The 26,705-nt window shown below is 42.1% G+C and overlaps 1 protein-coding gene across 2 annotated transcripts; it reads right to left on the reverse strand.

The window, feature by feature from the left end:
* Positions 1-4,201: 4,201 nt before the first annotated feature.
* On the reverse strand, positions 4,202-26,226 carry srpra (SRP receptor subunit alpha). 2 transcript variants are annotated; one of them, XM_078426682.1, is made up of 14 exons: positions 26,015-26,226; positions 21,248-21,331; positions 18,998-19,161; positions 17,400-17,542; positions 13,460-13,631; positions 12,888-13,041; positions 11,305-11,462; positions 11,037-11,155; positions 10,835-10,921; positions 9,042-9,214; positions 8,341-8,554; positions 7,171-7,334; positions 5,839-5,937; positions 4,202-4,680 (listed from the first exon to the last, which is right to left on the reverse strand). In XM_078426682.1, the coding sequence occupies exons 1-14, from the start codon at positions 26,129-26,131 to the stop codon at positions 4,552-4,554; spliced, it is 1,977 nt and encodes a 658-aa protein (XP_078282808.1). In that variant the 5' UTR covers positions 26,132-26,226; the 3' UTR covers positions 4,202-4,551. The 2 variants fall into 2 exon arrangements, with proteins under 2 accessions (XP_078282808.1, XP_078282807.1); XM_078426681.1 differs by having other exon boundaries at positions 12,888-13,044; positions 26,015-26,225.
* Between the last annotated feature and the right edge of the window lie 479 nt (positions 26,227-26,705).

Below are 26,705 nucleotides of genomic sequence, written 5' to 3' on the forward strand. Positions count from 1 at the left end.
ATCATGGCCGATCACTCTCAATCAGTACCCCGTTCCTGCCTTCTCCCCATACCCCCTCACTCCGCTATCCTTAAGAGCTCTATCCAGCTCTCTCTTGAAAGCATCCAACGAACTGGCCTCCACTGCCTTCTGAGGCAGAGAATTCCACACCTTCACCACTCTCTGACTGAAAAAGTTCTTCCTCATCTCCGTTCTAAATGGCCTACCCCTTATTCTTAAACTGTGGCCCCTTGTTCTGGACTCCCCCAACATTGGGAACATGTTTCCTGCCTCTAATGTGTCCAATCCCCTAATTATCTTATATGTTCCAATAAGATCCCCCCCCTCATCCTTCTAAATTCCAGTGTATACAAGCCCAATCGCTCCAGCCTTTCAACATACGACAGTCCCGCCATTCCGGGAATTAACCTAGTGAACCTACGCTGCACGCCCTCCATAGCAAGAATATCCTTCCTCAAATTTGGAGACCAAAACTGCACACAGCACTCCAGGTGCGGTCTCACCAGGGCCCGGTACAACTGTAGAAGGACCTCTTTGCTCCTATACTCAACTCCTCTTGTTATGAAGGCCAACATTCCATTGGCTTTCTTCACTGCCTGCTGTACCTGCATGCTTCCTTTCATTGACTGATGCACTAGGACACCCAGATCTCGTTGAACTCCCCCTCCTCCTAACTTGACACCATTCAGATAATAATCTGCCTTTCTATTCTTACTTCCAAAGTGAATAACCTCACACTTATCTACATTAAACTGCATCTGCCATGTATCCGCCCACTCACACAACTTGTCCAAGTCACCCTGCAGCCTTATTGCATCTTCCTCACAATTCACACTACCCCCCAGCTTAGTATCATCTGCAAATTTGCTAATGGTACTTTTAATCCCTTCGTCTAAGTCATTAATGTATATCGTAAATAGCTGGGGTCCCAGCACCGAACCTTGCGGTACCCCACTGGTCACTGCCTGCCATTCCGAAAGGGACCCATTTATCCCCACTCTTTGCTTTCTGTCTGTCAACCAATTTTCTATCCATGTCAGTACCCTACCCCCAATACCATGTGCCCTAATTTTGCCCACTAATCTCCTATGTGGGACCTTGTCGAAGGCTTTCTGAAAGTCGAGGTACACCACATCCACTGACTCTCCCCTGTCAATTTTCCTAGTTACATCCTCAAAAAATTTCAGTAGATTTGTCAAGCATGATTTCCCGTTCGTAAATCCATGCTGACTCGGAATGATCCTGTTACTGCTATCCAAATGCTCAGCAATTTCGTCTTTTATTATTTACTCCAGTATCTTCCCCACCACTGATGTCAGACTAACTGGTCTATAATTACCCGTTTTCTCTCCCTCCTTTCTTAAAAAGTGGGATAACATTTGCTATCCTCCAATCCACAGGAACTGATCCTGAATCTATAGAACATTGAAAAATGATCTCCAATGCTTCCACTATTTCTAGAGCCACCTCCTTAAGTACCCTGGGATGCAGACCATCAGGCCCTGGGGATTTATCAGCCTTCAGTCCCATCAGTCTACCCAAAACCATTTCCTGCCTAATGTGGATTTCCTTCAGTTCCTCCATCACCCTAGGTTCTCCAGCCCCTAGAACATTTGGGAGATTGTGTGTATCTTCCTCAGTGAAGACAGATCCAAAGTAACGGTTTAACTCGTCTGCCATTTCTTTGTTCCCCATAATAAATTCCCCTGCTTCTGTCTTCAAGGGACCCACATTTGCCTTGACTATTTTTTTCCTCTTCACGTACCTAAAAAAACTTTTGCTATCATCCTTTATATTATCGGCTAGTTTACCCTCGTACCTCATCTTTTCTCCCCGTATTGCCTTTTTAGTTAACTTTTGTTGCTCTTTAAAAGAGTCCCAATCCTCTGTCTTCCCACTCTTCTTTGCTATGTTATACTTCCTCTCCTTAATTTTTATGCTGTCCCTGACTTCCCTTGTCAGCCACAGGTGTCTCTTACTCCCCTTAGAGTCTTTCCACCTCTTTGGAATAAATTGATCCTGCAACCTCTGCATTATTCCCTGGAATACCTGCCATTGCTGTTGTACCGTCTTCCCTGCTAGGGCCTCCTTCCAGTCAATTTTGGCCAGCTCCTGCCTCATGCCTCTGTAATCCCCTTTGCTATACTGTAATACTGACACTTCCGATTTTCCCTTCTGCCTTTCCATTTGCAGAGTAAAACTTATCATCTTGTGATCACTGCCTCCTAATGGTTCTTTTACCTCGTCCCCTTATCAGATCAGGATCATTACACAACACTAAATCCAGAATTGCCTTCTCCCTGGTAGGCTCCAGTACAAGCTGTTCTAAGAATCCATCTCGAAGGCACTCTACAAACTCTCTTTCCTGGGGTCCATTTCCAACCTGATTTTCCCAGTCTACCTGCATGTTGAAATCTCCCATAACCACCGTAGCATTACATTTTTGACACGCCATTGGAGGCCAATTCTCTGAATGCTTTCAAGAGAGCCAGATAGAGCTCTTAAGGATAGCGGAGTCAGGGGGTATGGGGAGAAGGCAGGAACAGGGTAGATTGAGAATGATCAGCCATGATCACTTTGAATGGTGGTGCTTGCTCGAAGGGCCAAATGGCCTACTCCTACACCTATTGTCTCTTGGTACCAGGAAATAATCAGTGGCAAAATTTTGGGGTACTCTGTATTTAGATACATTCTATTTCCCTGGAGGTCATGGCCTAAATTTTAATGGAAACTTAAAACTATAAACCGTGGCAGATGGTTTATAGTAATTTGGAATGTGTTCTTGATTTACCTTGTTGCTACGGACCCTCTGTATAATCACTAGGCACAACCAGAGTTGTTATTTTCTATCAAATAAAAAGTAGAGATAGTATGAAGCTTGCTTTGCCAATATTGGGCTCTGATTTCTAGAACATAAAACAGTACAGACCCCCCCCCCCCCCAATGTCTGTGTACTATGTGATGCTCAGCTAAACGGAACAATGCATATATGCACCAAGTGTTACCATATGTCTCCTGTTGGTGTACAAGGTCTGGGTAGACACAACTAAATTCCTGGTTTAGGAAACAGATCAAAGCCAGATTACTCCTAATGAATGCTACTTCACACCAGAACCCAGTTCAAGAAAGTAGTGATGGGACTTGATCATATTCTCTAATCTTGGGACTGATCAGCAAAAAACTTGTATATATTAAAGCACCTGAGATTTCTAGTTGTTCTAATAAAGTTAACCTGCTTAAGGTCAGTCAGAGTGGTGAAGGTGTGGAATTCTCTGCCTCAGAAGGCAGTGGAGGCCAGTTCGTTGGATGCTTTCAAGAGGGAGCTGGATAGAGCTCTTAAGGATAGTGGAGTGAGGGGGTATGGGGAGAAGGCAGGGACGGGGTACTGATTGAGAGTGATCAGCCATGATCGCATTGAATGGCGGTGCTGGCTCGAAGGGCTGAATGGCCTACTCCTGCACCTATTGTCTATTGTCTAAGATCATTGATGAAATCACCAGAAGCCAAACTAGCTCTAGTCTAAAGGGTTCTGAACTGAAACATCACCGATAAATGTTGCCTGACCCACTGAGTTATTCCAGCACTTTGTGTCCTTTTGTGCAAACCAGCATCTGTAGTTCTTTGTTTTTAGCTCTATAACTCAATATAGCCACATCCATACCATGAAATTTGAGACATTCCACAGGGGACAGTATGTGTGGAAGAATACATGGTCAAAACTTTTTTGGAATAAATGAATTGCAAGAGCTTTAAATCCAACAATGTCAAGCTATTCTAAGTGGCAGCTCTTCTTTCACAATGCTAATGGAATTCTTCTTGGATGTCTTCTCAGGTATTCAATTACAGTCAATCTGAACTTAACCCAAGCATAAGCCAAGTTAAACTAATCTCATTTCCATGTTATCCAGGTCTCTTATATGGCACTATCGTATCTGCCGCCTCCACCACCATCCCTCCACCCTCTTTAAAAAACCTGCCCTGCCCAGCGCCTTTAAACTTTGCCCATCACCTTAAAGCTGTGCCCTGTAGTATTTGATATTTCCATCCTGAGACAAAAGGTTCCAATTGTCCACACTATGCGCCTAAAATTTTGTTTTTAATCTTTCCAGCACCCTATTCCTATATAATGTTGAATAATTTTTTTTAAAGCAGCCATTCCATTTACACCTTGTAACTGAACACAACGGATGACCACAGCCAACAATGATAGCAGCTTTATTTAATAAATTCTCTTTACATTTTCTCTGTAATTCACAGGCAGCCGATACTCAAGTTTATTGCACTAAGAATTAAAGACTTTTTTTTTTTTAAAAAGGAAAAGCAGTTTCTCAGTTTCCTTGACTGGTGATGTGATACTGCGTACTTATTTTAAAAAAACACCGTGAAGGAAATGCAGCAGACTGAACAATGCTGGAGAAGTTGCAATGCCAACAGGTGATTCCACACAACATAATCAATAATCCTCCATTTATGCACAGAAAAATCAGTGATGGGCTGATGTTGGAAAATTTAGTGGCACTGGGTGCGATAAGAGTGTTGTAAAGCAGATACTCAAGCCTTCATCAAGGCACTGACAACAGCCTTGGCATTGAGGCTGCGCAGGTCATTATAGGTTTGTCCAGTTCCAACAAAGACTATTGGTTGGCCAGTGATGTAGGTCATAGAAATGGCAGCACCAACCTGCAGGAGAAAATGAACAGATTTAGAGCACCAAAAAACATTTGGTAACGCAAACAAAAACAAGGTATTCAAACCAGCTCCACATCTCAGTCACAGATAGTTGCTGCCTTATAACGCCAGAGAAGCGGGTTCAATCCTGACTACAGGTGCTGTCTGTACCGAGATTATATGTTCTCCCTGCGACCACGTGGGTTGTCTAAAGGTGCTCCAGTTTAGAAACATAGAAAATAGGTGCAGGAGTAGGCCATTCGGCCCTTCGAGCCTGCACCGCCATTCAATATGATCATGGCTGATCATCCAGCTCAGTCACCTGCACCTGCCTTCTCTCCATACCCCCTGATCCCTTTAGCAAAAAGGGCCACATCTAACTCCCTCTTAAATATAGCCAATGAACTGGCCTCAACTACCTTCTGTGGCAGAGAATTCCACACTCACCACTCTCTGAGTTTCCTCGCACACTCCAAAGACAAACAGCTTTATAGGTTAATTGGCTTTGGTAAAATAATAAATTGTCCCTAATGGGTAAGATAGTGCTAGTGCATGGGGTGGTCGCTGCCGGCGTGGACTCGGTGGGCTAAAGGACCTGTTTCTACGCTGTATCTCCAAACTAAACTCCCTCTAAACCAACGGTTTTATTGCACCAGGGATGAAGCTTCCAAAGAAGCCATATTCATTTTGTATTGAGCTGTATGTGTGAATGGCTCTATATAAATTACATGTATACATGACTCAATTACAAAAGTAGGGACGGTTTTCCTGTAAAAACATACAGGAAATTGCTTGTTTCTCTCAATATACCCCTCTAATTTAAGAGCCAAAAAATGCTATTATTTTCTGGTATTTGTTCCCAGTAAGGCAGACATTGTTCAAAGTGTAGCTCAGCAACAAGTTCACTCCAGATCAAAGTTTAAGATAATTATGCTTACAGTATCCTGCAACATAAATGACTGGTCAAAGAATTTCTGTTTACACTTAGAGGCCTTGGTTAAAGCACTTATGCAAACGTATGAGTGATATTCCATTGTTACTTTCAGCTGTTTTGCTGAGTTCAAAAGTCAGGTAGAAGATAAAATGATACAGAAAATGCAAGAAATACTCAGCAAACTGCAGAGGGAAACAATTAATACTTAATGTTGCACATATGCCCAGCAACATTACCTTATCATCAATTGTATCAAATTTGGTCAGCACAATGCCATCAATCAGCCGTGGCTTTTCACCCATTGAATGGTCAGCCAGAGCCTGGTTAAATTTTACCTGAGGAGAGATTGAGTTAGTATTTACAAACAGACAATTAGACCATGCAGGTTTATTGCTGGATTTCAATAAAGTACAATATCAGATGATAAACACAAAGTGCTGGAGGAACTCAGCGGGTCAGGCAGCATCTCTGGAGAAAAAGGATGGGTGACGTTTCAGTTCGGAACCCTTCTTCGGACTGAAAGTAGAGGGGAGAGAACTGGAGGTAGGAAATGGCCAGAAAAAATCAAAGTCATCAACAGATAACCAAGGAAGGGTGGACCCCGTAATGGTCCATTATTGGCTGGGTGAAGAGATGATAACAAGGGGATACAAGGATGCAAACAGTGGAACTAGTAGGACTACTAAGGTGGGAGAGGGAATGTAAGGGTCGCTAGAAATTAAATAAATCAACGTTCATACTGCTGGGTTGTAAGCTGCCCAAGCAACAAATAAGGCGCAATTCCTCCAATTTGCGTGTTGCCTCAATCTGGCAAGAGCAGTCATTAAGGGAGTGTTGTCCTGCATACGGCCTGTCGTGGTACGGAACATCTCAGCTTGGGGGCAGAAGTGACGGAAACTGAGGAATTGTGTAGGGGATAGAGTGCAGGAGGCAGGGTAGGATAAAGTGTAGTCCAGATAGCTGTGGGAGTCAGTAGGTTTGTAATAGACGTCAGTCGATAGCCTATCTCCTGTGAAGGAGGCGGTGATATCAAGAAAGGGGAGGGAGGTGTCAGAGATGGTCCAGGTGAATTTGAGTTAGTAGTGAAGTTAGTAAAAGTAAATAAAGTCCATGAGTTCTGCATGGTGCAGGATGTAGGCCCAATACAGTTGTCAGTGTAACAGAGAGAGTTCAGGGATAGGGCCAGTGATATTTTTATACAATATCAAATGGGGTTTTTTCAGAAAAAGGTATGACAATTAAACGTTCCCGTATAAACCTAGATTATGGAGAATATTTAGAGTCATATGATTATGTCTGTCAGAAGAGTGAAGATTTCTTTATTCATTTACAGGATCTCAGTGTTGTTGAGTTATTGCCCATAAAAAGATAGCGTGTGGCCTTGGATTACTGCAGATTGAAGGTACTCGACAGTACTGTTGGGAAGGGAATTCAAGATCATTACATGTTGATAACTGAACAGTACTCAGGGAACTGGAGCCCACAAATCTGTCAGACAACAGGGGGTGCTTTGTGCAAAGAGAACCAGTGTAATAGATGATTTGGGTGATAAACTGACCAGTACTCACCAACTGATCCACTGCCTCATTCCCTACCAATGCTTCACCAACAAATAGTACCAGATCTGGCATATTAATGGCAATGAGTTTGGCAAGAGCAGTCATTAAGGGGGTGTTGTCCTGCATACGACCTGCAGTGTCTACCAAAACCACATCAAAGCTCTGATTTCGGGCTGTGGAAGAAAGTGACATTTTAAAATTGCATCTCCACCCGTGAGAAAATCAAATCAAATGGTAGTGATCAAGCCAAATAGCTCAGAAAAAAAGCCTAACTGAATCATTACGAGCTAATCTTTGTTTAAATTTGACATTAAAATTTGTGGACATTAGCCTATTACTTTATTTGAGAAAATGTTTCCCACAAATCTTCAGTCAATCCTTGCTTCAGTATATGTACTAACACACTCAGCTTTGAACTTTAGTTTAACACATTCTGCTTGGTGAACTGGTGTATGGGTTTGGTCTGCACTGTCCGCTGGGCGGGATAAAGGGACAGGCATAAGAGTGGCACAACATACAATTTGGATCTGCTGTAAGAGGACTGGCACCTGGAGGCAGAGGTTTGAGTGCCTATACTTCAACTTACTAATGCTCGGGTAATCGATCCAATTGCATTCACCAGTTAACTATAGACACATTTTGTGAAGTTCTTCAATTGAATGAGTATCTGAAACCCCATTTCTACAAGGATTCCAATATTTATCTTCGAAAAGTATTGCACAGAATGCCTTCATAGTCCAGTAAATAAATACTAACAAAACATTACAGGAATAATAGAAATTCTGTCAACACCGAGATTAATTCCAAACTCCCATACACACATAGGCCAGAGATGTATAAACAAAAGGCAGAACCAAATTTCTTTAAGTCCGAGTCATAGTAGATAACACAAGTCCCCAAAAGCACCAGGTCACGCAAAATCCACACAAAGCGTTAACTAAAATTTAGAAAATAGAATAGTATTGGAATAGAATGCAAAGCAAATTCAGTGATGTTGCTAACGACTGGCAACTATGATAGCACAATCACCCCCCCCACCCCACCCTGCATTGCAATAGAGAGATAAAAATTGACCAGCAGCATAACTAATAAAAAGGTATAGCTTGGCAAAGTATGAGAAGGTATAGACAGCGTGGAAAATTGAAAACTGGACTAAAGCAATGTTTTTTTTTTAATTACAAAATGCAATGGCCTCCATTGCGATGCCAGCGGCGTCCTTCCCGTATCCCCTCTCAAACAGCTGGACCATGCTTTGACCATGGTGTTCCTCTGGTGGGTGCAGGGCATTCAGGCGGCGAGTGTGAGTTCTGAGCTGCTCCACTGCTCCAGCTCGGAACGTGTCGCAGGCAGCAATAAGAACCCGAAATCCATTCTCCATCAGCCAGAAGCTGATCTGCAGGAAGCAAAGGACACGGCACAAATGATAAAATGTTCCCATTCAGTTGCTGACTGGTCTCATTTGCTGGAGCTTTCCAGCATTGAGCATTTGTATTTCCAGATTTCAAAGTGCTTTTATATTAAAAATAGCTGGTGATATAAAATAACTTTGTATTAGCAGTGGATTAGAATGAGTAATACTGATGTGATACAGAATGCTGTTTCATGAATTCTATAAACGGTGTTGCAAGGCATGATCATGATGAATTCCACAATGATTGATTTAGTACCACGATACTAGTTTTAAATATTAACACCAAAACAATTTATACCATATGCATCCCATTAGAAAGTGGGAATGAGAGGAACAGATATGCAAACGTATCACAGAAAGATACCAGTGCTAAAGAGTTATAGTAGTGGGGGATTGGGAAAGTGAGGGTGCTTGAGACAGATGTGGAACCGTAGTGATTTCTCTTCAATAAATTTCATCTATGCCTAACCTTGGCAAGGTTGGTAGACTTTCCAACTCCATTCACGCCGCAGAAAGTAACGACAAATGGCCGCTTTTGTTTCTGAGCTTCCAAAACATCACGGAGGATATCGACACGTCTCTTGGGCTGCAGGATCTGGACCAGAGAATCTTGCAAGGCTTGCTTCACTGTGGATGTCACTGCTATTGAAGGGTACAACGAAGAATGCCGAGTTAGCAGGGTGTTTGGCATCAATAACAAGCATTTAAACAACTATGAAGTTTCTTCAGCCTTCCACTCTGAAGTGCCAGGTACTAGTTTACCAGCAACCTTGTGGTACCATGCCCAAGGTACCAGTTTACACAAGCAAGTCCACACAAATGTTGTTGACCAACCTTGTATCTTTTGGTGGATGGAGGGAAGAGGGAGGCAACTTGGCTAAACTATATCCATTTGTTAGCATTTAGAAACAGGCTATTTCAAGAGGAAAACACTGGCTGTTTATCAGGTGTAGGACTAAGTAGTTTCCCCTTACCTCAGAATAATGCCAATATCAACAAATACTGTAGATGCCATGCCCGCCAACTGCACTTCAGGGGGGTTCCCCCCCCCCACTGAAAATGACCCCATTTCTTTCACCAGTGAAAGACATCTCATGGCACTCATAGGGTACCTGATATTTACCAAGGAATACCATGTGCTCACACACAAAAACAGAAAACAAGGCATCAGCATGTATGCCGGATTCCAACACGTCGTTGTCAAGGTCATAGCACACCTGAAAAATAAAATCTTGGGAGCAGAGGCTATCCCCACAGAAGTTCCAAAATCCATCAGTGGTGAGCTTCAATCACTAATCCATAACCTCTTCATCCTTGTAGCAGGGGATCGCAGATGCCACAATCACACCATCTTCAAGGAAGGGGTCAGCCCTGACTCTGGTAACTACAGAGGGATCTTCCTGCTATCTGTCTTAAAGAAAGTTATCACTGGGGATCTCAACCATTTCCCCCCAACAGCCAAAAAGAGTTGCTCCAGAAATTGCAATGTGGATTTAATCCATCTAGAGGGACAGGCAATGTCATCTTCACTGCATGCCAAGAAAATCCAAGAAATGCAGGTAGCAACATCAGCCATTTTAAATGGCCTTTTTACAGACTCACTGACACTTTGACTTCGTCAACTTCATTAAGCACTCAAATTAAAATTCAGCCCTCGCCAAAATCATATTTTTTAAAGTTTTCAATGGAATTGGGCAGTCCACAAGCATGCATCGCTGTGTCAACAATTGCTTCCAACCTTTCTCATTGCAATGCTGTACCTCACTCACAACAGTCTGCTAATCTTCAGACCGATCTTGGAACTAGCCAACTTCTTGTAACTAGATTCAAGAACAAGGTCATCCAAACCTCAGTATTGAGGTGACATTTGCATTTGCGTACACAAGATGAGCCTAGTACTCATCCTTTACAAAGCAAAGGTTTTCTACCAACCTACCCTTCTGTACAATACTATCCTTTGACAATAACATTTATGTCAAGACCTGGAAAATATGAACCAAATAAAATTCGTCCAAATACAAATCTGCAAGGCACTCAGGGCTGGAGTACAACACCTACAACATTATCCTCCAATATGAAATGTCCAGCCAAGCTCTAAACGTGGAGCAAGATTAATTTAAATGATCAAGTACAACTGTGGTGAAAGATGTAAACTGAATAGGGTTAGAAGAGTTAATCTCTTAAACTGCCATCATAAATTAGGGTGAGATGACAAGGTGTCACATGGGCTGACATGATATATTATAACTAAATACAACTTACTGCTGAATGTTCCCATCACCTTTCCTTCCAACTTCTTGGCCACTGAATCACACAGGCGAAGAGCAATATCTGCAGCAACGTTCTTAGCTGCAGAAAAGAGGAAAGTACAAGTCAAAGAGAGCAGCTTGCACCAATTATGTAAGTCATTGTGCATACATAAAAAGAACTGAGTTTAGTGTTGAAGGACATGCCCATTACCCACCAATTAAATGATCCTTCATCTTGTCAAGCACAGGGGCCATCACCTGAGGGGAAAGGTTTTTTGATCCAACAAGACCTCGCAGCATTCCAAACATACCACCAATGCCACCCTTCTTCACGCTGTATGCAAAATGTTGTACACGTGGTAAAAACAGAAAGGAAATTAGAAAATTCCATTTGAATAGTTTTATGAATAGTTTATCAGCATTGTATGGGAACATAGATGCTCAGCAAATCTGAAGATCTCTACCAACATCATACAGACATACCTGGTGTTAGAAATCTTATGTACGACTGCTTCATCTTCTTCTTCTTCTTCTTCTTCTTCTTCCTCCTCCTCCTCCTCCTCCTCCTCCTCCTCCTCTTCCTCACAACTCTCATAATCAACAGTTTTCAAATCTCCTGCCATTGACCCACGATAAAAATTCTGCAATAAATGCCAAATTTGTGATTAAATTTAGTTATTGTGAATAAACTAAGAACATCTTGCCTTTCCTCCTGGAATTGCCGATCTACTCACTGACTCAAACTCTCATGTCACTCTCTGACTTTCTCAACTGTTTCATCCAACTATCATATAATAATCTATAGGACTAGGAAAGCTATATTAAGCACAAGATGTGAAACAAAACAGCTAAATGCAATTATAATTATAAAATGCCATATGACATTTTAATTCTTACGTTGAATAGACAATAGGTGCAGGAGTAGGCCATTCGGCCCTTCGAGCCAGCACCGCCATTCAATGTGATCATGGCTGATCATTCTCAATCAGTACCCGGTTCCTGCTTTCTCCCCATACCCCCTGACTCCGCTATCCTTAAGAGATGCAATGCTAATGTAAATGTTAATTCTTTTAAGTATACACTGTTAATGATTTAAAAATTTTGCTTAATATTTTGAACGCTTATTATCATTGTCAGGTATTCAGAAATATGCCAATAGTTTTTGACAGTCAATATAAATCTTAGCCACCTGTGAAAGCTTTAATTTTCCATGCGTTTTTGTGCTCATCTTGTACGGTCCCCACTCAATATCGAGGCACTGAGATCAGCTAGGCCTCACCACTAAGATTTTAGGATGGTTTTTTGAAAAGTTATTTGTGAAATCTATATACTAAGGCTTGCAACATACGATCACCAATTAACATGGAAGCTCGCTGATGAGACAGAATCCGGGCGAAACACTTTTCTATTTCTGCCAATGTGTGCCTAGTGTTGACACAGATTATGCCTTATATAAACACGCCTTGTCACATCTCCAGAAAGAATCTAAGCACCATTTGCAACAAGCTACCTTGACCTGCACTGGCACTCCATGAAAGAAATTGTGCAAAACAAGATTCCAGCGAAGCGAAGATAATAAATGGCAATTAACTCACTTTTGAGGAATGTTGGGCGGCACATCAACTCATTCTTGACTTAAATTATGCAATAAATCCTGAATACTCAATATTTCAATATATTAAGAACTGAAGAAATATTTAACTGATGTTATCAATGAGTTCCATATGGGTATAGAGGCCAGCATCAGTCCTTGTATTGGAGAAAGTGAACTTTTCAGTTCTGTTGACCAGAAACATCAAATCGGTTTCAGCTTAATCACAAATGGTACCTGATCATTTCCAGCACTGTTTTGTTTCAGTTCTATTTCATCTTTTAATCTGGCAGCCTACCTTAGTGTTAATAATCAATTTGACAACATAGCTCTTTTTTGAAAGCACACCTAATAACCATAGACAGTGTTCCCACTTCCATTTGAGGACTAATGAAAATGTAACAAAACTGAAGTATGTCCTCTAATTAGAGTGTTAATAAACACTTGCAGAAAGGGTAATAAGTTTGTAACATACCACATCTACACTGATGTCATCTCCATTGTTGGTGACAGCACTGGACTGACCATTGAACAGTTTTTCACTGTAATCCAGCTCTTTGGAGTTAGCATTATTACAATCCAGAGGCCAGACACGGCGCAGTTTCTGCTTACTTGTTTTGGGGGACTTGCTGCTGCAATTCACCATGAGAAACATGTTACTGCATTAAATTTCACTTTCCCTCTCCTACTGAAAACCTATTGAAACTGAAATGTTGAAGTGAATTAAACTGAACTGAATTATAATGGAGGGAACATTAATATGGAATTTGAATTTGTACAGTAAACATTAGGATTAAGTCACCAGAAACACAATAAGCTTTTTATAAATTAAGTAGACTGTGGACCCAATATTACACATGTAAACATAATAAGAGGATTCATCAATTAAACGTGGCAATAAACACCTTAAACAATGTTGTTGCAAAAGAACAAGCGCAGCAGTGCCCTCTCTAGTATGAGCAAAAATAGCAGCTAAAATTACAGATCAAGGCAAAAACTAGAAAACACAACTAGCTAATTGTTGCCTCATAGGTGGAAACTCCTCACCTGTTTTCTTTTTTCTCTCTTCCCAGACTTTTACGGAAAAATTTCTCCCTATTCTGGGTGATTTCTTCCTGAGTCAAACCATTTTGGTTAGCATCACCTACAGTCATGGTTACAGGAGTCTTTAACTGGACGGTAGGTTTCTTTTCTGCTGGAGGTGCCTCAGGTACAGGGGCTAGATAGGAGGGGAAAAAAGACAGAAGTAGGAAAAAAAACAACAGGCAAGAACAAAGATATAAAAGAAAGCAAAGAGAAGAGAGTGTAAAATAATTTGTAAAAGCTTCTCTAAAAATCTCCCAACCAAAGACTTGAATTAACATTCACTGTTGATAAATTTGAATTCCTAAAGTGACACTGAAGTCAGAAAACTACTATTCTTTGAGTATCTTTTCCTCTTTATAAATGTTACATTTTACAGACTATTTTTCTCATTACTGGATTACTCTTGCATGCTATTTTCCTTTCATTTGCTCTAAATTTTAATTTAGTTTATTGTCATGTGTGCAGTGAAAAGCTTTTTGTTGTGTGCTATCCAGTCAGCGGAAAGACTATTCATGATTGTAATCGAGATATCCACAGTGTACAGATACAGGATAAGGGGATAAGAGGCAGCATGCAGTATAGATGGAATCAATGGGAGGGAAGCTGTGCTCACAATTCTCTGCAATTTCTTGCAGTCTTGGATGTAGCTGTTCCCAAACTATGCTGTGATGCATCCCGATAAAATGCTTGCTATGGCATATCTGTAGAACTTGGTGAGAGTAATTGGGGACATGTCAGTCTTCCTAAGCCTTCTGAGGAAGTAGAAGCATTGGTGTGCTTTCTTAGGCATTGCTTCGATATGGCTGGTCCAGGACAAGTTTATGGTTTTATTTAGTCAGAGCTTGAACTTAAAGCTTTCAAAGTGCTACCAATGTATACCGGGTACGTGTATCGTTTCGCTTCCTGAAGTCAATCACAATCTCCTTTGTCTTGATAACATTGAGGGAAAGGTTGTTGCCTTGTCACCAGGTTACGAGGTTCTCAATGTCCTGCCTGTACTTTTCAAAACCTCGGGCATATTGTACATTTTGGCAATACTATAAACCCTTTTCTTTCATCCAATATTATCTATAACCTTTAGGTGGTGACAGTTGTACCACTTTTCCTGGTGGATTTTTGTACTTCAAATGTTGTTTTTTGTCCTACTTTTTAATATTGTTTCTCAATTCCAACGCATAACCCATATCTTTGTAGCTTGCTTTGTTTAAAGTTAAGATCCTAGTTTTATGTTAAAATAAATCACTTCAATCTCTACGTAAAATTGTATACATTTTATCACTGTACATTAACAACAGTATTAATTAGCCCTTTCTTATTGAACACAGATCTAAAATAGTTTATTCCCTCATGGGTTCTTCAACATACTGATGTAGATAACCACCTCTTACAATCCATAAACGTATTCTTTACACCATTAAAGCTAATATGATTTGCAGTCTAAAATGCAAAGTTTCCACTGATTATTGTATTCACCTTGAGACCTGTATTCCTAATTTTCCGATCATTCTACGGCCTACATTATCACTTCTACTTTTTGATTTGTTAAGCCATGATCCATTCTCCCTTCAACTTTATTAGTGCCATCTCTCTTCTTTAATTTTGGTTATTGCTTTGACAATTATCCTGGAAAAATTGCTTCCTAACCTTGGTTACATTGCTACCACAACTCTCTATTTATTATTTTACTCCATGCCAGCTGATTGAAACCATCATGATCTCTAGCAGCTACATAAGCAGTAAGTGTCTGCAGCTCAAGGAATTTCAGCTGACAATGTCGAAAATGTTTACACTGATGCATCAATTTATCTTGGGCACATTATTCCAGGAGCCATAAAGGGTTCTGGTACTGACTTGGCTTTCATATCCACATGCCAATAATCCATCTATGTTGTTACAAATGTTTTGCCCATTTTCTGCTTTAAAAAAAAAAAATCATTTATTTCCCTGCTCTAACTCTAATTGGACCTATAGTCATATAGGTGTATGCTTTGTCCCTACAGATCCTAATTATCTTTGAACACTTCACTGGACGTGGTCCTCTCTAACTCTCTAAATTTCCCTGAAGCTAGAACCCTTCCACAATTACTTAGTTTGTAGCCGAGTTACTTGATTCACTTGGACACTGGTCCCAACTCAATGCAAGTGAAGCCCATCCCAACAGAGCAACCTCCGCTCTCCTCAATATTGATCCCGTTTATGTTTAATTTGCTCCATGGAACAAAATTTATTTTTCCCCACACCTATTTTTCAGTCACATTCAACACTGATCTTACTCAATGCTAAATTGCATGGTGCTCAGGTGCTTATTCAGAGATAATTACATGTTTTCTGTTTTATTTGGTCCCCAGTTTCAGGTATAAATCAGCAAAATCAGACCATAACAACTGCCTCTTTCTCCTCCATTTATCTCAAGCCCCAAAGAAATTGGGCAGCCACGGTGGCTCAACGGTAGAGTTGCTGCCCTACAGCGCTGGAGACCCAGGTTCAATCCCCACTACGGGTGCTGTCTGTATGGAGTTTGTACATTCTCCCCGTAACCGTGTGAGTTTTCTCTGGGATCTTTGGTTTCCTCACACTCCAAAGACCTACAGGTATGTAGGTTAATTGGCTTGGTGTATGTGTAAATTGTCCCTAGTGTATGTAGGATATAGTTAATGTGCAGGGATTGTTGGTCGTTGTGGTATCGGTGGGCAAAAGGGTCTGTTTCCACGCTGTATCTCTAAACTAAAACTTTAAAAATTTGAATATGAAGATATGTCCTTAACCATGCCAGTGGGCAGGCAACACAGCCTTCATGATTTGCACTCACAAGCATACATCGCTCTAGCTATACAATCCCCTCTCTATTACATTTCTTTGCATTTCCCAATTTGATTGGCACAAGAAACATTGGATATGGTTAAATTTCTCATCCTTCTTGTACACGGACTCCAAGAAATGCATGTGCTAGACAAATGTGAAGGAACCTTGAACATTTCCTTCTAGATCCCCAAATCTGCTTCATTCCTAGTCACACTGTCCTATTCCTCCTAATTGATCAATTCCGGACTATTTAATCCAACGTGTCGGTATCTCCTGGATAACGTTTCCAGGTAACTTTCCCCCATTCTTAATGCATCAGTGTCCAAATCAAGTTCCCCTGAGCTGCAGACACAATGGTTTCCATCAGCCGACACTGAACAAAATAATAAAAAACTACAGGTGCAGAACATGAAATAACAGAAGGTGCTGAAAATACTCAACAGGTCAGGCAGCATCTGTGCAGAGAGAAACAAAGTTATTCTTTCAACAATAAGAAATCAAACAAGTTATTAGTTGAAGAAAAAGGCGAGGCTAGAAGGAAAAAAAAGGGCATGTCCATGACAGTTTGGCGGTCAAGAGATAGCACGTGGTGGAGGTGTCAGCCGGAAGAGGATGGTAATTGCAGATGATTTGCCTCATGAAAATGTCACTGAAAAGATTAACATAGGCAGAAGTGAGGAAGTATAAAAAAGTAATTCTGGAACTGAGATACAAACTGGAGAAGCAAAACACTGTAGATGCTGGAAACTGAAGGAAGAACAGAGTTCATGCTTCAAACAGATGAAGTTTCGACAGATCTGGTTAGTTGTGGTGCAAGCTGGAAAGGCTGATTATGTGAACTTGCTGGGTTGTCAACATGTCAAGGGATGTCAAGATGAGCTGTTGCTCTTTGAGTTTACATTAAGTTTGAATGTAATCATGCACAAGCATAAAGAAATAAAAATTAGAATGCGATAGACAGTCAACTATAAATTTAGAGTTACACTTGGGGATTATCCTTCTTGCTCCCCGTTACTTTATAAAAATGCTTCCCCCTCCCATCAGTGCACTTTAGCCGTTTCCATGCCAAACCTGTGAGCCTCTGCCAATGATTACTTACCTTCTTTCTTGATTTTCTTGTTCTCCTTCCCTTTTTCACCCCGGATTTCTATCATAGACTTCACAGTTTTCCTTGATTTATCAGATTGTTTAAATGTTTTCATGACAGATGGTGCTTTTCCTCTGGTGCGTTCCTCAGCATACCTAAAGACAATCAAAAAAGTATACGTTAGGCTGAACAGAATTATCAAAAGCAAAACTGCCGTTGAAATTCTAGTTTTTAATTTGGCCGACTTTTAGAATGTGAAAGCATTCCTGGGGTCCAAGTGCCCCAGGATAGACGGCCAGAATCTTTTTCCCAGGATGAAAAAAGGGTACAAAGTTTAAAGGAGATGCGTGGAGCAAGTTATTTTAAAATAGAGGGTCGTGAGTGCCTGGAACATGCTGCCGGGAGTGGTGGTAGAAGTAAATACATTAGTGGCATTAGGGACAGGCATGGTGTATATGCAGGGAATGAAGGGATATGTGTAGATAGATAAGTGATGGTGTTGGCATCATGCTCGGCACAGACACTGTGGGACAAAGGGCCTATTCTTGTGGTGTATTGTTCTGTGTTCTGTATGAGAGACAATGGAAAGCAAGGAGGTGAGTTACTTCCTTTGTTGTGGTTAGCACACTTGCTTTCCAGCATTAGATTTAGGAGAACAAAACAAGAGTGGAAATTCTGACTCATTCCAACCTGCAACTTGCAGGGGTGAAGTGGGGGCAAACCAGCACTCTCCTGTTAGTTTGTACCCCATCTCATCCACACAGACTGCATTATTTTAGAAAGGTTAGAGGAAGATCGTATCCAAAATCTCTCAAATTAAAGATCCACTGTGTAAGAAATAGATACTGATTTATGAACGTTCAATCTTAAACAAGATAGAGAACTCCATAATTCATCCTAGCTTGTTCAATTTAGAAAAATGGAGATCTGCTTAAACACTGAATGCATCATTTTTTTTTTAATGAGTCAAAGGCTAGAAAGTTTAATGCAATAAATCTGATTTTTCGCCAGCTTGAATCCAGAGTATTTTGAAACATAACCCCAGCTTCCACTTCAATTAACCAGTTAAGTAACATGTATACTTCCATAAGTCTCTCCTCAACCTAGCTTTCAATATTTTAACCCAAGGGCGAAGAGATTTTGATGTAAAAAAGTGCTGGCAGAATTCAACAGGCTAGGCAACATCTATGGAGGAACTGGACAGACGATGTTTGGGACCTTCTCCAGCCTGAAGAACCCAATCCAACCCCGAAACATTGTCTGTCCATTTTCTCAATCGATGTGGCTGAGTTCCTCCAGCACTGTGTTTTGCTCAAAATTCCAATACCTGCAGCTCCTTTATCTCCATTTAAAAGATCTCTTCTCTCTGAAACCGATTGGCTGCTGATACTCTACCTCCTATTACAGAAAGGTGAATTCTTCAATTGCGTATTTGTATGTCTCACTGGAATCAATGTAGCATAATGACCCTCTTTACCAATGTCTTATCATAACCTTAATTCAGCTCTCTTATAAGATTACTGCAACTGTCAACTGCTGTTTTAGAAAGTGAGAAATGGCATTACATGGAGAAAAAGAATTATTAAAAGTAAATAGTTTGATTCATTTACCTCAGGAGGCCTTGGAAGTCATCCAAAAAATCAAAGGAACCACTAAGGAGGCCCAGCACTCCTCTCTGCTGTAACTGGTTTCTATATTTATCCCGAAATAACATGTGGATATCATCAATAAACTTGTCCACATAGGTTAACGTCAGGATTTTTTGGTAGCCCACCTGTCCGGTAAAAAGAAAATCGCTCTAAATGAACTTTGACTTTTTCTGATATTTATAATCATACATCTATAAATCTGTGAAGTACTTTAGTCATTAAGATTTAAGATTCACTCGTTAGCAGAAGTAGGGAACAACACATACTGCAACAAGAATAACAGGCATAAAGTTTAACTATTAGCAAAAAAGTCTAGACAGGGTTAACATTACATAGATTTGATTCACTGAAAACAATAGCTTAGCGCAAGTTTTAAATCTAACAAGTATGCCTCGTGAAAGTATTGATATTGGAGTACTCTATCTGATTGATAGGTTATTACACTACTGAATTCCAACAGTTGTGTATTTATGCCTTCATCTCTTCCAACAGTCTTTTCCCTGATGACACTATATGCAAATATTTACTTCTTGACAGCAGCTTAATTTACACGGGTAATTACAAAGACTTGTGTTGCGAGCATAACCACATAGTTAAATCAGACAGCCAATACAATGCAGTCTTATCCAGTGTGGAAGGGTTAATGCGTCTTTTCTCTAAGCCTCACTATAACCCTCAACATTCCTATGAGACAGTGCGTCAACCTTCTTTCCACACCACCTACCCAAGGAATCTGGCTCATCTTCAATATTTCCAAACAATTTGGAAGACCACATGTACTTCATGCCGTTATTCAGTGCAAGAAAAATAACAGCCTCTTCTATTAACCTGCCCAACCGTCAGGAAGACATGCAATTCTTACACTCAAAATTCAAAGACAGTTGCATCATGTCAGACAAAAAAACCCCATAAGGTAGACACAAAATGCTGGAGTAACTCAACGGGACATCTCTGGACAGAAGGAATGGATGACGTTTCGGATCGAGACCCTTCTTCAGACAGAAAGTAAACATAAATATACTTGCCCAACCACTTCCACTGGATGTTCCCACCATATACATTCCACCTCGTGTGAAAAGCTGCCTCTCGGGTTCCTTTTAAACCTTTACACTAGCCCTTTAGTTCTTCATTCCCCAATGCTGGGATAAATGCTATGTGCATTCACCCCATCCATGCCGCTCATGACCTGAAACACCTTCATAAAATTAGCCTGTCTTCCAGGGTCCAAAGAATAAAGTCCTCTTCTGCTCAGACCTCCCCCATAAAACAGTCCCTCGAGTGCTGGAAAAATCCTGGTAAATCTCTGCACTCTTTTCAGTTTAATGGCATCTTTCCAAGCAGGGTGACCAAAGTGAACACAACACTCCAAGTGCCCCCTCACCAATGTTTTGTACAACTACACAATAACATCCCAACAATTAAACTAAATCCCATTCACTGATAAAAGGCAATGTGCCAAAAGCCACCTTCACCACACTGATGTGAAGTCACAGGACCACCCTTTAATGCCACTTTCAGGGAACAATGTACTCCTCGTCATTTTGCTCTGCAACATTCCTCAAGGCCTTACTGTTTATATGAAAGACTGACCCTTCAGAGCAACTGCACCCTCCTCTTCCCATCTACATTCCCATTTCAGACTGCCCTAAAAAAAGTGAGAGAATTCCAATCTGGTAATCTTAAATGTCAATCTCTATCACTTATGCCTCTCTGGCCCCAAATGACAAACTCAATACTTTCACAGATTCCTGTGACAGAAATCTTCTGGCATTATACAGCAGAGCCCACATTGTCACAAATATTAGAACAGAGACGTTTCAATAATCTAGAAGCTACCTTTATAAAGAATATACTGATCATTCTGTTACAATTCCACATTCTGTGGGCTTTTATTCAACATTGAAAGCAGCAGAGAAACCTCAGTAGAGATAATAATCCCTCATCGTACATTTTAACACGTTATTTGGTCTGCCCAGTGTCTATTTTTTATGGGGATGGGGGTTTAAAACACACATTCTATTTTACTCCAATGTAGCCAGCTTTTCTCTCCACTTCAATGGATTCTCTATGTGTGCAGATTTTCTCCAAATCAAACACAGATTCAGACAAGTCCCTGGTGAAAATAACCACAAATATCCCAGAATGTCCTCCTTTGTACCCAATTTAATATAATACATTTAATTAATTATATTTGATCTGCTAAATACTCACCACAAACAACAATTCAAACTCATTGTCCAGCTTGTATTTAAGAGTGAGGGCTTCATGAGTGAATGAGCTGTTTCCTCCTCTCTCCTGCAGAAGGGGAACAATCAATCCATTAACTTAATCACATTTATATTTTTACAATAATCAAAAACATAGGGATGCCCAGAGAATGTGTTCAAAATTTCTTTGAACTATAGTGCACGAATAGTAATGCATGATGACCAAATCCATTATAATGTACTTAAAATATGAAGCACTAATTCCTATGAACTTTATCCATTATAAAAGCCATCTTCAAATTTCCAATGCAATTGTCCATGTAAACTTCCTCAGGAATTACTGTCAACCCTAAGAAACGAAGTCCACTACAAAAAGCAATTTTGGAAACTGTATGAAGGTGAATTACAATTACAGCTTGAGATGCAAATGAATGCAAGAAACAGTCAATTCGTCCAAATCAAAATTACATTTCAGTATTTTTTTGTTTTATGGTTTGAATACTAAGTATGATGTAATTTGATATAAAACTCTTGTTTCTAATTGCTGACCAGCTTCCTATTAGAAAATGTAACATGGGTTGTCAGCTGGATGTGATCCCTGCAGCAAAGTAAGTCATTGTTACTTGCTGCCTATGGCTATGGATAGAAAACTAGCAACAATAGAAACCTTGTCAGCACCCAAATATAACATTCTAATGTTATGTACTGTGTCAAATGGGTAAACATTGCTTATTGATTTAAGTAACTCGCTGCTTGTTGCATTTTCAGAAGTCAGCCTTTAAATGAAGAATAGGTGACGTTTCGGGTCGGAACCCTTCCTCATACTACCAGAAACATCACTTATTCTTCTCTTCTAGAGATGCTTACCCGCAGAAATATTCCAGCAATTTGTGTCTATCTTCAGTATAAGTCGCATCTGCAGTTCCTTCCGACACATTATCAGCTTTTAAATAATTCAATTTCCACTACAACCATCAAAACTAAAGCTTGTGCATGGTACATGGCTGAATGTAAATCGGCTACCACGCTTGCTGCAAGATGCCCTGATGACATGAAAGACAAGCTTGTTCTTCCTTCATGCCATTATATCAGCAGTTAAACTAAATCATTAAAATAGCAACAGCTGAAAAAAAAACACTTCAAAAACATGCTTCACTGGGGAATGGTTCTGCACCTGTAGCATCAATACCCCACTGGGTCTTTGGAGACAAACGAATAAAAACAAAATTCCCCTGAAGACAAGAATTCTGAGGTACTCGAAGAAAAACAAGGTAGCAATCTGAGCAAAGACGTTGCTGCAAGTCAAAAAATGGAGGAAACATGAACAACTCACTATATCGTAGAACATACAATCATACAGCACAGAAACAGGCCCTTACCCTACAATGTCTGCGCCGAACTTGATGCCAGGACCAAATCTTAACTGCCTGCACAGAATCCATGCCTCTTTATTCCCTGCATATCCATATGCATATTAAAAAATCTCTAAAATGTCACAATCATATCTGCCTCTACCACTACCCCCAGAAACATTTGCCAGACACTCACCACTCTCCAAATAACCACCCACAAATCTCCTTTAAACATCGCCCTTCTCACAATAAAACTATACCCTCTGGTACTTAATTGTCCATTTTTAAAGTCACAGTTGTACAAGACAGAAACTGTTCCCTCAACCCAACTTGTCCATACCGACTATGATGCCTATTATGCATAATACAAGCGAATAGGTTTACCGTAGATGGCCATCATTTTTTTCCTATCCAATTACCCATCAAAATGCCTGTTAAACATTATCATTTTACCTGCCTCTACCACCTCCTCTGACAAATCATATACACATCATCTTCAGCGGAAAAAGTTGGCCCTCATGGAAACAACCTCTATGTCATAAGGACCATAGAGAACGAGGGTCATGGCATTATTGAAAGATTGAGCAGGAAAGAGGGTGAAACAACCTGTTCCTATTTCTACTTACATTACAGTGAAAGTGGAACGAATCTCAATTTGAAAAAAAGATGGCAAATCATAACCACCATTAAAAAGATAAGATTTGAAGTTTTAATCAATGTTTCCAAACTGGAAATTTTATTTAAATATGAAGAAATTGGATAAAATTCATAATACTAAGCTACTTTTCAGAACTAGGGGCTAGTGGAATCAAGGGATATGGGGAGAAGGCAGGCACAGGTTACTGATTGTGGATGATCAGCCATGATCACAATGAATTGCGGTGCTGGCTCGAAGGGCCAAATGGCAATCTCCAGATTTTCTATGAACTACCGTGAATTGTCTAGATTTACAATTAACGCGGCCTATTTATGGAATCATCATAACAAGTATTAGATACATCTCAGACTGGGCATACTCAATATATCAGATTACAACATCAGAATCCCACAGAGCACACACACTGGGTGGCGCCAGCAAAGGCTGCCTGGCCAACAGTCTACTGTCTGTCCCTTCCTTCTTTGTTGTTTTTCTTAGTATGTGTTAAATGTATGTTTAGTGTTCTTTAGCTTGTTTTATGTGAGGTGGGGCTGGGGAAATTTTGTTTTTAATCTCTTACCTCGACGGATATGTGATATTTTTTCCCCACATCGTATCTCCATCCGCACTGCCGCCTAACTTCAAGGAGTTGGCGGCCTTTGCTGGAGACCGACTTTGGGAACTCCAACTGCGGGAGCCTGCGGACTTAACACCGTGATGCTCGCAGTCTCTGGTTAGATTCTGACTTCGGGAGCACCAAGCTGCGAGAGCTTCAACCGCTCTGACGTGGGAGCTTCAACCACCAGCTGTGGGTGCTTCAATCGCACCGAAGGATGATTCAACTGCCCCGACCACCGGAGAATAAAGAGGAAGAAGATTGGACTTTATTATTGAGGAATCCGCTGTGGTGGATGTTCATATTAACTTTTATGTAGCTGTGTGACTTAATGCTTTTTTTTAAGCATGGCTGTACGGTAATTTGTATATCACTGTACCTTAATTGGATCACGTGACAATAAAAGACTCAGAAACCTTTGATTAAATAACCACCCTACATTATATTAAAATGGCTAATGCTGCACGGTAGCAGAGCTGTTAGATTTGGTGTCTCAGCTTCAGAGACATGTGTTCAATCCTGATATCCATTGCAAGGTTTGGGGTTTTACACATTCTCTCCAAAATGGCAGGTGCTCCTGTTTCATAGAGAGAGATGCCACGAGAAAATAGGCCCTTCAATCCACCATCAACTACCCATTTCCCTCAACATTCCAAAAACACATGGATTGATAAGTTAATTGGCCACTGTAAATACCCCTGGTCTGCAGGAGAGTGGGAGACGCTGTTGAGAATGTGAAAATAGGTTGCAGGGTTAATCAGGGGGTAATGAGATGTACAACACAGAAACTTCACTCAGCGCAATTTGTCCTTCCTAAACGTCACCCCTGTCTTTGATGATCCCATTCTATTGAATTAGGCCTGTATCCCTTTACTTCCCTCCTATCCAAATGCCTGTCAAAATGTCTTTTAAACATGATAACACAAATTGCTCCTACCACCTCCTGTGACAAATCGCGCACAACTGTGGAAAAACCTGCCCCTCAGAAACAGCCTTTGACTATGTCATGAAACCATATGAACTGGGGAGAGGACATTTTACTTTTAATAAGCCGGACAAAACTTGGTGTTCAAGTTACCTGATGCACAAGCAAGGCAGCAGCCACAGGTGCGGAGCTTCATGGCAGAAGATCAGCAGCCCTGGGCTCCAGGTAAGGACACGGCTGACTGCTCGGCTCCTCCCGAGGGAACCACTGGGCTGGGACTGTGGGGACCACCGGCCCTGCTCCCCCTCCCTCCACTACACCAGGCTGTAGCCCACCACCCTCGGCGCACCTGTGGCCCTGCTCCCCCTCCCTCCACTACACCAGGCTGTAGCCCACCACCCTCGGCGCACCTGTGGCCCTGCTCCCCCTCCCTCCACTACACCAGGCTGTAGCCCACCACCCTCGGCGCACCTGTGGCCCTGCTCCCCCTCCCTCCACTACACCAGGCTGTAGCCCACCACCCTCGGCGCACCTGTGGCCCTGCTCCCCCTCCCTCCACTACACCAGGCTGCAGCCCATCACCCTCGGCGCTGCCCGGGAAGGTGGGGACCGGCTCCTCCATCACACCAGACTGCCCCAGGCCACCTCCGGGCCCAGAGGTTAGGAATCACTGCTGGCAGGAACACGGTATCCCGGCACATTCACCTGCTCTTTCCCCCCTCCCTCCCCTCCCCTCCCTCCAATCTACCCCGGGATCCCCTCCCCTCCTCATGACCAGCCTTTCCCCTCGCCCTCCCCTCCTCCCACCGAGCCCCCATTCTTCTCCCCCCTCTCTTCCCTGCCTCCTTTTAACCCCTTTCTTCCCTCCCTTCTTCCCCCTCTCTATTCTACCCCCTCTCTCCGCCATTCCCCCTCTCCCTCCCTCTCTCCCCTTCCTCCCTTTCTCCCCTTCCCTCTCTACCCCTCTCACTCCCCCTCCCTCCCTCTCCCCCCTCTCCCCCCCTCCCCCTCTCTCTCCCCCTCCCTCCCCCTCTCTCTCCCCCTCCCTCCCCCTCTCTCTCTCCCCCCCTCCCCCTCTCTCTCTCCCCCCCTCCCCCTCTCTCTCTCCCCCCCTCCCTCCCCCTCTCTCTCTCCCCCCCCTCCCTCCCCCTCTCTCTCTCCCCCCCTCCCTCCCCCTCTCCTCCCCTCCCTCCCCCTCTCTCTCTCCCCCCCTCCCTCCCCCTCTCCTCCCCCCCCCTCACCTGGAGGATGACGCTGCGGATGAGCGCGTTGACGGTGCCGCCTAAGGGGCCGTTCACCCCCTGGAAGCACCAGAGCACGATGCCGCCCTTGCTGAAGATGGTGAAGAAGTCCAACATCGCGCGGCGGCGGGAGGGCGAGAACCGTCCAGAACCTCCGCGAACAGTCCCGAGCAACAGGACACGTCAGGGTTGCGCGTCACTTCCGCCCCGGCACGGCCAGGCCCGCCCCGCCCCGCTCGTTGCCACTTCCGGGACGCCCCTGCCCCGCCCAGCGGTACTTCCGGGACGCCCCTGCCCCGGCCCGCTGGCTGCCACTTCCAGGAAGCCCCTGCCGCGCCCAGCGGCACTTCCGCTAGGAGCCAACAGGCGGGGTGCAGGATGGAGCTGCAAATGGTGGTTGACACACAATGCTGGGGTAACTCAGCGGGACACGCAGCATCTCTGGAGAGAAGGAATGGGCGACCCTTCTTCAGAAGTAGAAGATATAGACGGTGATGTGGAGAGATAAAGAACAGTGAATTAAAGATATGCAAAAAAGTAACGATGATAAAGGAAACAGGCTGTTTTTAGGGTGAAAACGAGAAGCTAGTGCGACTATTATTATTATTATTATTGCACCACTATTGTTTGTTTTTTGAGATGTGTGGCTGTGTATATATGTATATACATTATGTATATACATATACAATAC

The sequence above is a fragment of the Rhinoraja longicauda genome, chromosome 32 (assembly GCF_053455715.1).
Source record: "Rhinoraja longicauda isolate Sanriku21f chromosome 32, sRhiLon1.1, whole genome shotgun sequence".
Classification (NCBI taxonomy): Eukaryota; Metazoa; Chordata; class Chondrichthyes; order Rajiformes; family Arhynchobatidae; genus Rhinoraja; species Rhinoraja longicauda.

What these genes read in the sequence shown, in the direction of transcription:
- srpra (XM_078426681.1), bottom strand. Translation starts at nt 26,131, where the DNA reads ATGTTGGACTTCTTCACCATCTTCAGCAAGGGCGGCATCGTGCTCTGG. An exon ending in GACTTCCAAGGCCTCCTGAG is followed by an intron (nt 17,543 to 18,997) that starts GTAAATGAATCA and finishes GATTGTCTTTAG; the next exon opens with GTATGCTGAGGAACGCACCA. An exon ending in AGAGAGAAAAAAGAAAACAG is followed by an intron (nt 13,045 to 13,459) that starts GTGAGGAGTTTC and finishes GGTGAATTGCAG; the next exon opens with CAGCAAGTCCCCCAAAACAA.